Source organism: Pygoscelis adeliae, unplaced genomic scaffold (genome assembly GCF_000699105.1).
Source record: "Pygoscelis adeliae isolate BGI_AS28 unplaced genomic scaffold, ASM69910v1 Scaffold155, whole genome shotgun sequence".
In the NCBI taxonomy this organism is placed as follows: domain Eukaryota; kingdom Metazoa; phylum Chordata; class Aves; order Sphenisciformes; family Spheniscidae; genus Pygoscelis; species Pygoscelis adeliae.
In genome coordinates, this window is record NW_008824932.1 from 1257149 (window position 1) to 1269159 (window position 12011).

At 38.2% G+C, this 12011-nt stretch overlaps 1 protein-coding gene across 1 annotated transcript in view; it reads left to right on the forward strand.

Annotated features, from left to right (window-relative positions):
- Positions 1 to 12011, forward strand: part of CLSTN2 (calsyntenin 2) — a 268987-nt gene that overhangs the window by 167256 nt on the left and 89720 nt on the right. The window contains exons 4-5 of the mRNA XM_009325105.1: positions 8257 to 8452; positions 10176 to 10384. Of these exons, the coding sequence (XP_009323380.1) occupies positions 8257 to 8452; positions 10176 to 10384 (405 nt within the window). The remainder of the gene's footprint in view (positions 1 to 8256; positions 8453 to 10175; positions 10385 to 12011) is intronic.

Genomic DNA, 12011 nt, shown 5'->3' on the forward strand with positions numbered 1-12011 from the left:
GGTGCTGTTCATTTTCTTATCTATCTCTGTGTATCTCACAAGGGAGCCAAATCTAGCAGGTCATGTTGGTGCACCTATCCTGCTGCAGAAAATATTTGTGTTAGGTTTGCTTACCAGACTGTACGAATTCTGTAAGCAGTACATATTTGCTAGCCAACATTCCTAATCCTAGGTCTTTATTTAATTTGAAATTCTAGTCACATTATACATCATTAGCTACTTTTATGTATTTTATTAGCATTTGTCCTTCAACAGCTCAGCAATACTTAGTGGCTAGAATTTATTGCAAGCATTGTAATAACCTTTTTAATCTTAGATGCAGAGACCTCTGGGTCTATCTTATAAAAAAAGGTTCACTTTTCTCAAAGGATATACGCAGTAAAATGGGTCAGTGCCTCACTAGGCAAGTTATCTCCTATTTTTCTCAGTGTAGACCTCACTAATCTGGAGGTGAAATAGCTTCATGATCCATCCTTCAGACACAGATGTGGAATTAGGGCAGTGGTAGCATCTGGGCTTCTGTGTTTACTGAAAGATGACTGTCTGAAGCAAAGTGATGCTTCATTTGCTGCGGCAGCAAGAAATCTGCAATTGCTGATTGCAAATGTTGCAGCCTCAAGTGAACGCTAATCAAATAATGCAGGTAGTGTGTGTGAAGATGACGACCCATGCATGTGTTTATGATTGTTATTGACACATGTGAACAAGTAGATCAGAAAATGACCCAATTGGGAATGAGTAATTATGCTCCACTTTAGCTCCTGGAGGATAAAGTTCCTTTTATTAACATGCTTTTTTGCAGGTTTAACTGCGCAGTTGCAGGATTATTTTTCAACTAGTTCATTATAATGTGGTATTCTAAAAAATGGCAAGGCAAATATTTCTCAGTAATGATCACGTAACTGCTAAAGAGACTGTGCTAAGCCTTATAGCATTCTAACTAAATGGGACAGCTGTTTCTATGTGTTGAGTGTGTGTTTGTGTGATACTCAGGTGCACTGCTGAATCCACAGGATACTTGCAAACATGAAATATGAGGTTAACAAAAGCCTTCTATTGTTGCAGGTGGGCATGGAGCTCCATATATTGATTATAATAGTATACTTTTTTGGTACTGTTCTTAAAATCATAACTTCTTGCTTTCTTTCTCTCTTGAATCTTGCAGATTTCAGAAAGCAGAAAAGATTAAGAAATGTTTGAGGTTATTTACACAATAGAATGTTAATTTGATATGCGTTTGATTGATGGGAGGAACGAATGACAGTATTTTATATTTCTATGCTTTTAGAATAGAAGGTGTTTGAGAACTGTATGAGCATTAGTTAATTAAGCACATCTTTATGTGCACAAACCTTTATCTCCTTGTTACATGTTTTTCTGATCCACCTCAATGTTTATTGCAGTCTTCAAATAAACATGTATCAATTCTCCATCACTGAAGCTGGAGTGCAAGGATCTCTTGTGTGGATCTGAGTGCACAATGTGATGCGTTATGCATCTAAGCAGTGGTGGTCTAATTTCCAACAGAGCAACGTGGTCATATATCTCACTATAATCAGAGCGTGTCCATAAAAATTACACTTTTTAAACAAGCTTATTTAAACAAAATTGTAGAGTAGGTTTTTCAGATGCTTTGTTGCTGAGTGCCTTCATGACCTAAGTGACTTCCCTGGGAAACTTATTGTGGAGCAGGAAGAAACCCAGATATGACTGCTGCTTATATGCTACCCACAGAACTATCTTTTTATCCTGAGCAATTGGTGTGAACTTATGGCAACAATGAATCACTTGAAGTGCAAGTGCAGTTTCCTCCACTTTCCAATTTCAAATCCATAGGAACAGCATAGGAGGGGTAGCAGTGGATTTATGCTCTTGCTTTGCAGAGCTTGTTGCCCATAAAATTAGATATGAGGAAATAATAATTTTTGTATTTTATTAAGATATGAACACCTCCCTCTGTTTATGATTTCAGTATTGCTTCCTGGACTTTAGTATTTCGGTATGAGTTTAATAGCATTGACTTCAATGAGCTGGAAAAGCATATACAGTAGTTACTGCCTTATTTTTTTTTCTATCCTTAAAGATATTTTACACCTCTAATTATTATTTTGCCTCCTTTTCCCAAACAACTATCCTTTCCTCCCTCAAAATGTAACCTTCTATGTTCTGTAATTATTTAAACAGTAGCTACAGCTTATGATAGAAAAACTTGTCCAAGCAGTAAACCTTCCCCGTGGCACAGAGACACTCAAAAGGTTGGCAGCTCCACACTATTTGCAGGATTCCAGCAGAGAAACTTGTGTACAGTTGTTATCCTGGAAGGCTGGATTAAAAAAACAAAGAGAAACAGCAACCCCTAAACAAACTTACTGAAAAACCCAACATCGACTGCACGTAGTGGTTCCATGCTGCATTTCTGAGAAAACAGACATCAAGTTGAATACTAGTCCTAACTGCACTGCTTATTTGCAGATTTCCATTCGACTGCCAACAGTGATCTCTGGTGATCAATGTTCGAAGAACAGCGTGCTTGTGTTTGGATGTCCATCTGTATGTGGAGAATAGCACATGTAAAGCGTTGAAGATTCAAATCTGATTCAGACTAAGAGTACTTCAATATCGCCAACAAGAGCAGCTTAAAACCTTTAGTTATAGCAAGAGGAAAGTCATGTCCACAAGCAAATTTATACATCTTATAAAGTTCTTGGAAGCCTAGTTGTGCCATGTAATATATGAAGAAAATTCATTACTGATGGTTGTCAAATACCTCTGTTATGACATGATGGATCCATGTAGCTGAATCAAGTTCTTGAACAACACACATAAGGAAAAAACAGTGTTATTGTCATTCATATGCAAGTCTTCGGAGGTCACAGTGACACCTTGGTCATGGCGTTCCTGTTTCTGTTCTTTGAATTGAAGCTCCAGATGCATCTCTCCTGAGCAGAGTATTTCTCTCTTCTAAGGTGTGAGTGGATTTGTGTGTGATCACGCGGCTTTGACTCTTAGGCACTTCGGGCTCTTTCAGGGACACTGAGCTTACCTCAGGAAGTATAAAACCACAACCTTTATTCTAAATAAATGATCAGCTATATTGATTTGTGCATCTGAGAAAAAACACACATAGAAATATAATAAAAGGCTAGAGAGTAATAAAATCACAGAACAGGATATGCATATAAATGAGTAATTTTGTCAGCAGTAAACTAGTGAAGCCTGGTCTCCTACAGGTTTGAGCTTCATGTTTGATTTACTGGTACCAAAAAGGTGTGAGATAGAACTGAAGCTTTTCTTCTTGTTGAGCTTTTACAAGGTCTTTGTGTGGACTGTTTGCTATCTAGTGAGATGTGACCTCTTTGTCACCCCTACACTATTTCTGTAGCATCTCTGTATTGTGCAGCTGCATAATTTCATAGCACTTGTGGGAAACAACTCATCTTTTTAAAACGTAGTTGAAATTAGCAAAGGGTTTGGGAGTTAATGGCAGGAACAAATATATGTGCATAAAGTCACGCACATAGACGTGTCCTGAACACAGTTGTGTAAACTCTGCTCCATAAGCAATCATAAGGCCAATGGAGAGGATAGAACATGCAGTGAACTCTGGTTGTAGTTAATCATAGAATAGTTTAGGTTGGAAAACACCTCTGAGATCTTCAAGTCCAACCTTTAACCTAACACTGCCAAATCCCACTAAACCACATCCCTAGGTCCACATCTACACATCTTTTAAATCCCTCCAGGGATGGTGACTCAACCACTTCCCTGGGCAGCCTGTTCCAGTGCTTGACAACCCTTTCGGCGAAGAAATTTTTCCTAATATCCAATTTAAACCTCCCCGGTGCAACCTCGTTGCCCTTCTCTGGACACACTCCAGCACCTCAGTGTCCTTCTTGTAGTGAGGGGCCCAAAACTGAACACAGTATTCGAGGTGCGGCCGCACCAGTGCCGAGTACAGGGGCACGATCACTTCCCTGCTCCTGCTGGCCACACTATTTCTGATACAGGCCAGGATGCCATTGGCCTTCCTGGCCGCCTGGGCACACTGCCGGCTCATGTTCAGCCGGCTGTCGACCAGCACCCCCAGGTCCTTTTCCGCCAGGCAGCTTTCCAGCCACTCTTCCCCAAGCCTGTAGCGCTGCATGGGGTTGTTGTGGCCAAAGTGCAGGACCCGGCACTTGGCCTTGTTGAAGCTCATACAACCAAATGAAACAACATTTAGTGATTGCTGATTCACATACAACTGTTGCCTGTTATTAACTATTAATGAAAATGATCAAATGTCAGAGATCCCAGCTTTTCACTTGAAGTCTTCTGTATTCTTGGTGTAATGAAAGCTGAAGAAAAAGCAAAGGTAGCTGCAAAATAAGCATGCAATTTTTTTAATAACTTCTGAAATTGAGTTCAAGTGAATAATTTTGTGTAGTTATTAAAGAAGTAACATTGGGGATTTTTATTTCTACTGAAAGAAGCGTGAGTTTTGTTTTTCATATAAAAGGTAGTAATTTGTAATACAATTTTTTTGATTAAGGCTTATAATTGCTAAATCTTGCATGTAAATGGTGCTGAATATGAAACATTGTCTTTAGCAATTTCTAAACAGCGGAAAGATTTGTTGGTTACGTTTCAGAAATTATAAACTGTCAATAGCTTTTTTCAGGCTGTTATAATTTTACAGAGGACATTATATGATTATTATCCCTGAGGTAGTAACGTATGGATCTCTACCAGAGCTCTCAAAATAACGTAGGCTTCAAAATTAATAGGTGCTTATGGCTAATGCTAGTCTGAACGATTTGAAGAGAAAACATAATGTCCAGAATTTAATTAAAACATGTATTAAAATGAAGCGACTCAGTAAAGTTCAGCTCTGCAACCAGAAGATTTTATATGAAGCAACTGGAATCCCTCAGGATGTACATCCTGGCCCTGGGAGAAGAGGTATTTTCCCTCTACCCTGGACGCAACTGCTGTAGGATTTCATGGATGCGCTTCTACCTTTGTGTGGTATCACCAACTTACCCCTATTTTACCAGCTCACTGCCACCACCATTTTTATGATTGCTAAATCCTATATGCACCTCTTCCCAAACCCATTCAAATGAAATGAAGAACAAAGCTCAATATTTTGCTGTGTTGTCTGCTGTGAGGACAACAGTGTCCCAATTTGCACTCTGATTATTTCAACCTTACAAAGGAGAAAGAAGGTGGGTGGTGCCGAGGTCCTGAACATGGTTGTTCTGAAACTTAAATGGTGAGCCTAGATAAGAGAGAGACCCCCTCTCTTTTCCTCAAGTGAGTTACATAGCAGTAGGTATCTGAGACGTCAATAAATAATATAAGCTTGGAACAATTCCTATTGGCATCATGTAGGTCTGGGGTTAGCTCAGCTGGATTTAAATAAAGCCCTGTAGCTCCGTTTCATAATGAAAAACAGTATCTGTTATATTTTAAAGACGCTGTTTGTAATGCCTTGTAGTAGTAGTTCTATAGATCTGTAAATGTGTCTCGCAGTGTAAAGGTGGACCTTATTTAATCTTCTGCTTTGTTACAACTCTGTTATCGTTTCCATTTCCGATGTAGTCATTAAGGCACCGTTTTAGAATCATTATGATTACTATACATTTTCATTTTTCAACAGTGTTAACTCATTTCTTCAGAAACAGTAGTAGAATCCTTCTGAAAAAATTCTTACCTAGTTTTTAAAAACATACACAGTTGTTTTCATATAAGTAGGTTGCTGTAGCCAGAATCTGGAAGTGTATGTGGGGTTTTTGCAGTGTGTTTACAAATATCTTCCCATATCCATGCAGCTGTCATTATTTTATCTTTGGCAAATGGGGATGTAAAAGACAAAATTAGAGTTATATATAAAGCTGGAGTATCTAGCATAGGAGCAGAATATAGATTTCTAAAATAGTTGCTGAGAACTAATTAGAACATGTGCTGCTTCTATGATTGCTTTGCATCAGGCCTCTGCGTTTGGGGAGGAAGAAATGATAAATGTTTAGATTAGGGTTGAGAGAACTTTTTTCCTGCCCTGAGCTATTTCTGTTTTTTAAGAACAGTAGGCTTGGATGTTTGCAAATGCTGTATTGTTTACAGTCAAACAGTGGATCAATAAAATAATAAACACAAAACACTGACATTATGATTTCTGTTGATGGATTGTGCATCTGAGGAAAACTTTGTTATTAAGAAACTATGAAGGCCACTGTTATAGAACACAACAAATAGTATTTTTCCATTAGACATCCCCCATTTAAACTGTTATTTTCATTTTCAATTAAAATAAAACTGAAATCCACAACATCATTTTAGATGAATGTTTCATTTTGAAGTTGCAGGGAAATTAGGATAATTTTTTCTCAAAAGTATGTGTGACAGCTTTGAGATACAAACTCAGTGATCAGCGCCCACGATCAAAGCTGAACAAACTGCTTCACTTCAGCCTTCTCTTAATCTTATGCTTTGTTTCCTATGCAGCAGTTCATAAACATTGTGGAGCCTGCTTTTATGGATATGCAAAGTGTCAGTCTTTTCCAGAGTCTGATTCTCAGGGTAAAATCCATTCCTTCTTCTATAGCCCAAATATTTGGGCTCATTGAGGGTGAGCAAAGGAGAAAAGAGCACAATCTTTTGTCTGTCTTGGGAAACCACACTGCCCTTTCATGCCACTTGAGTGAGGGGTTGGAGCAAGTGAATGTCCAAGCAAATACTTAATGTATTTTCCCAGTGCCTCATAATTACTACAACAACTGTGTGCTGATCCTGTAAAGACATTCATAGGATTGATTACAATTGTTAAGTGTGGGATTCATCTGCCTAAATGTCAATGCATATAGCTGAGCTCAGCTTCAGCTCCCATTATAATAAAGGTAAGCCTATGTGGTGGTAGTTGAGGGAATATCCTAAAAAGCCTGTATTTATACTCTAAGTGTACCTAATCCCCCCCCATTTTTTCTTTCTCACACATAATAGGAATTATGAACTCCAGCACTTTTATAAAGTCACTGTCTACTCTCTTCTCTAAAAATAAACAATATATTCTAACAGAAAAAGAGAGGATCCAGGCTTGAGTTAGAGGTCTTAGATTCAGAGTTAATTTAGAATTTGGCAGTTGACTCGGATATGATTGGCAAGGAGATTTCCAAAAGGCTGCAACTGTAAATTGGAAATAAATGGAAAAGGATTATGTGAGTGGGAGACAGCTTTGTATCTATAATGCATGTTCTGAGACTGACTTGCTCATAAAAGAGCATGTGTTTAATGTGTCATAAAAATATTTAAGCCACATTGGTCTTTGTATAAATATTTTTAAAGTTGTATTCTGGAGTGGCTAAAAATGAATTCAGCATGCATATCCTTGCCATCAGTGTGAAGGATAAAAAAAAGGATCACCAGAAACTGGGTTTTTTTTCCCCTTCCAGACTCACATTCTCATAAGATTTTTTATGTTGTCTTTTGTGTCCAAATCAATTTTTTTAGTCCTTGCTATATCATCTGTTTTGTTATATAGCATTCCTCTGAGAGAAGCTATGGATCTATTATATTAGAGGCAGTTTGGAGGCGAAGTGAGTTGCTGCCAAGAAGGCATTCATGTATGAGTGTGTGAATGTGGGTGGGTGCCTGAGATGTCCAAAAGGGACACTTGTCTGTGTTCCTTCAACTACTTCTATTCCAAAGATGATGTATGTCTGTAAATAAAGCAAGATATATTTTGAATGTGCCCATGTTCTGCATCGTTAGTTTTTCCACTGCTGGGAAACTAAACTGCAAGAATCTGAACATCTGCTACCACCTGGCAGCTCAAGTGGCTCAAGAAAGGAGTGACAGCAGTTAGAAAAGACCACCTCTAAAATATTATCTATTTTTCTTTCTGCTATTTTCTTTAACTAAATACAGCCTTCTTAATTTAGCTCAAAAATAAATTAGCTCAATGTTGATGTTAGTACCCTATCCAGGGAATAGTCTCTAGGGCTTTAAGAAACCGTTTAGTAATGACAGAGGAAGAGGGAAGTACGTGACCAGAGCTGCACTCACCGCATCACGCTGTATGAGCACGTGGCTCCAAATATCCAAGGGTGTATCCATAATACACCCTTTTGGATGTATTATGAACTGATGCCTGAGACTGTACTTCCCCCATCTATAACAGCACGTGAAATACAAATCAGTGCTAACTTCTCCAGTGTTGCTCAAGTGCATAAGACTTAGACCTCCCTGGTTATGATTGTTTTATTCTATTCCTCACAGGTGAAATCTGTGCTTTTAAAATCCATGGACAAGAAATGCCCTTCGAAGCTGTTGTGCTAAACAAGACATCTGGAGAAGGTCGTCTTCGAGCAAAAAGTCCTATTGACTGTGAACTGCAGAAGGAATACACATTCATCATCCAGGCCTACGACTGTGGATCAGGCCCAGGTGGAACAAACTGGAAGAAATCTCACAAGTGGGTGAAAATGAGGAGAATTTTTTTTTTGCTTTGGCATACATTTGTTCTACAGTATAGATCGTATCGAAGGGCTCCTTTTTATATTGTAGTCAGGTAGAAAGTAAATAAAATTAAGATGAACCATTGTTGTAATAGTCCATCCACTTTTTATTCCTTTTTCCTTTTAGAAAATATTTTTCTTTTTTGCCTCCTGCAGTTTGACCCATTCTGCAGTGGTTCCAGTTGAAGCTTTTAACAGGATCCCTGTTCAAGTGGAGAAATGCATCTCAGTTTTGGTTTATTTTTCCATTCTTGCTTTCATGTTAAAGACATTGACTAAACAGATCACCCGGGACATGAAAGCTAGCTTTTAATTGATACTTACAAATTTCAAGTAGGTTTTGTCTCTGTTCATTTCATTTCAAACGGTAAGAAATAAGAAATAGCCCTCTTTTTTTAGTATGTGCATGTTTATAAGCTACAGCAGTGTTGCCTTTGCACAGTTTGTTTCCGACCTCAGCTTTTGGACAGCAAGTCTCAGAGGAATTAAAATCCTCTGGAAGAGAGAGGTATTGAAGGTTAGCAGGTGGTACTTTTTATTGTGGAGGCAGTTCCCTGCATAAGCTTAAGTGGCACAGTGCCTTTTTTTCCCTTCAATTCATGAAACCAAGCTCCAGAGCATTTGTCATTAAAGATGAATTTAACTCATGTGTAGATGTGTAACTGCTGTACAAATTGTTTGTTTTGCTGAGAGCTATTTAAATAAATGATTAATAGTAATCATTCTTCCTTTTGCTCATCCAGGACACATGACAATTAAAAATTTAATTAGCTCTATAATGCACGCTGAACTTTTTCAGGATATTTAAAAAGAATACACATTTAGAAGGAAACCTGCAATAACAAATAACCATCAAGTCACAGAAACAGTTTTTGCTTCATATTGTTACATTTTATGATGGTTTTCCCTCACATGTGAGTAACAAGTTCCACCTGTGGAAAATTTTGGTCTAATCCTGACCAAATGAAATCTGACCCATCGGGACCAGACTTTGTTACACTTCCTCACAGTGGCTGTGTAGTAAACCACAGGCTAAGCTAGGCTGTCTGGGGTCCCAACCTTTACTACTGGCTCTGCCATTGATCTAGAAAGACCCTTCACTTTTCTGTCCCTCTGTTACCTTGCCTATCAAACCAGATCGCAAATTCTTTCGAAGGAAGGCCTTTAGAGTTTGCTCGTTAAGTACTAAAGGCCTGTTATTTTTGACCCTCAAAAAAGATGTACAGTGTTGTAACTAATTAAAGGATTAGATAATTACAATCAGCAGAAGGTGAGAGCCTTTTTTAATATCGAAGAATGTTCCTAAGCTGACCATTTTTAGGTAGTGAAAATGTAACACTACTGTAATTCTCTTCCTCTTTTTTTTCTTACTAACCCATTTTACACTGGAATGATAGCATTGACTTTCTGTTGGGGTCTGTTTTAACAGGCAGACTGATTTTAATAGGGAGCACTGTGAAGCCCTCTCCCTACAAGCTGTGGCAATAGGTTTTTACCTAGTGCCACATTAAGATATTAAATTGGGCAAATTAAACATAGAAATTCAATATCTCATTTTAGCAGATGTTTACGTATTTTCTAGATCTGTTTTGTTAGTCTTTTCAAGTGTTTTGAAAACAGTTAGTGATGTGTCATGATAAATTATTTTTTCTCTTTGATGTTTTTCTTTACCTATTTTAGGGCGGTGGTCCATATCCAGGTAAAGGATGTCAATGAGTTTTCACCAGCTTTCAAGGAGAGTGTGTATAAGACCACCGTGACAGAGGGAAAGATCTATGACAGCATACTGCAGGTAGAAGCCATAGACGAGGACTGTTCCCCACAGTATAGCCAGATCTGCAATTATGAAATTGTCACAACTGATGTTCCTTTTGCCATTGACAGAAATGGTGAGTATGGAGAAGGAGCAGTTGTAAGTTCTGGGACAGAGAGCAGTAATTTCTGTAGATGGTGTAATTACTTATTGATACTAGCTGGTAACCTGGCTTGAGTTTTAACTCAAGAGAGTAATCCTGTTCTCATCTCTGAGAATGAAGGAACCGTTACATTAGGAAATTCCATCCCTTTTATGTAAGATTTGGTCAGAAAGTGCCACAGTAATTTACTGTGGAAATTAAAACCCCAGTTTTAGATGAGCAATATGTTTCTCTGTCACTCAGTTCATAATTGTCTCAGATCTAGTTTCCCATCCAAGCGATGGCATTTCCTAATGAAGCATGTAGCCCTACCTAATAGGGTTTATTCACTGGTTTATAGCTAGTCCCATTCTTCTGAACTTTCTGGAGCAGAGTCTAAATGTAGAATCAACAATATTCTGGATATGTTTATGGACGGTTGAAACTTTCAGGGTGTGGGTCCAGAGATCTACCCATTTGAGGTGCTTCCTGAAGCAGATCCATTATTCTGCAGTATGGAAGAAAATATGCTTTGGAGAAGTAGTATCATTTTTTATGGTTTTTGATTTTAGTTGTTTTTCTAACATATATAATATTATAGGAAAAATAATAAACCATATTAAGTTTTCCACATGCAGCAATTTTTGGCCTTGGCGGCCCTGTCTGTCGGCTTCCTGCTTTTCCCAGTCAAATTCTCACCAGGGAGAAGTACAAAACTTGACACTAAGTTTGGGAGAGGTGGCTGGGCTGCATTAAAAATGTGTTGAAGATTCTCCCTCCCATTCTCTGCTTGCTTCAGACAATACAAAATAGTAGCTCTGTCTTTCGAGTACTTCAGCAGTCCCATATTGGATTGACTTTGTAGATAAGAGTCCTTGTTATTGATATTCACATGTGCACACTTGTGCAGAAGTTCAAAATGGAAATGCCTGTGCTCACAGAACTTGTTTCCCCAGCACAAGCACCCTGTGTGCATGCCCAGCAGTGCTCCGATTTATCTTTCCTAACAGAAGCATTTAATCCATGTTGTATGTAGGAGGAGAATACTTTTTGTAAGTTAAATCTGATTTTTGGCCAAACTGGAAATTGAAAGCATGCATGGAGCTACTGTTTTCTCTAAGCAGTCATTTTCATGTTGAGATGTTTTATAAAAACCCTTTCCCCTATTAAAAAATTATTTATCTTCATTTCTGCAGTTGTTGCACAATGCACAGCTGAGCATCAAAAGATAATTACCTGTTAGCATCAATAAATTGTAAATGACATTGGGGAAAAAAAAGCCATCTTGTTATAATACATTGGGAGGCAAGTATACTATATAGGAGGTATAATAATAATGAGTATGTTTGTGTTTAAGTAAATGAGGTCAGCTGGCACAGTAGTCTTTTGCCAGAGCATTTGCACAAAGGATTTTTTACAGGAAGAGGGCATTTGGGAGTAGATGTTTGTGTGCAATTCCCTAGAAGCTTTTCGTCTTTATGGATTTTTTTCTAATTTTGAGATTTGCCACGTTGTCATAAAAGAAAGTTCTCCATATTTTTGCTTGAAACCATTATTTTTCCAGAGCTCCATGTGACTTGCCAGCATGGGGCTGGTTACTTACATGAGTCGCAGGTGGTTT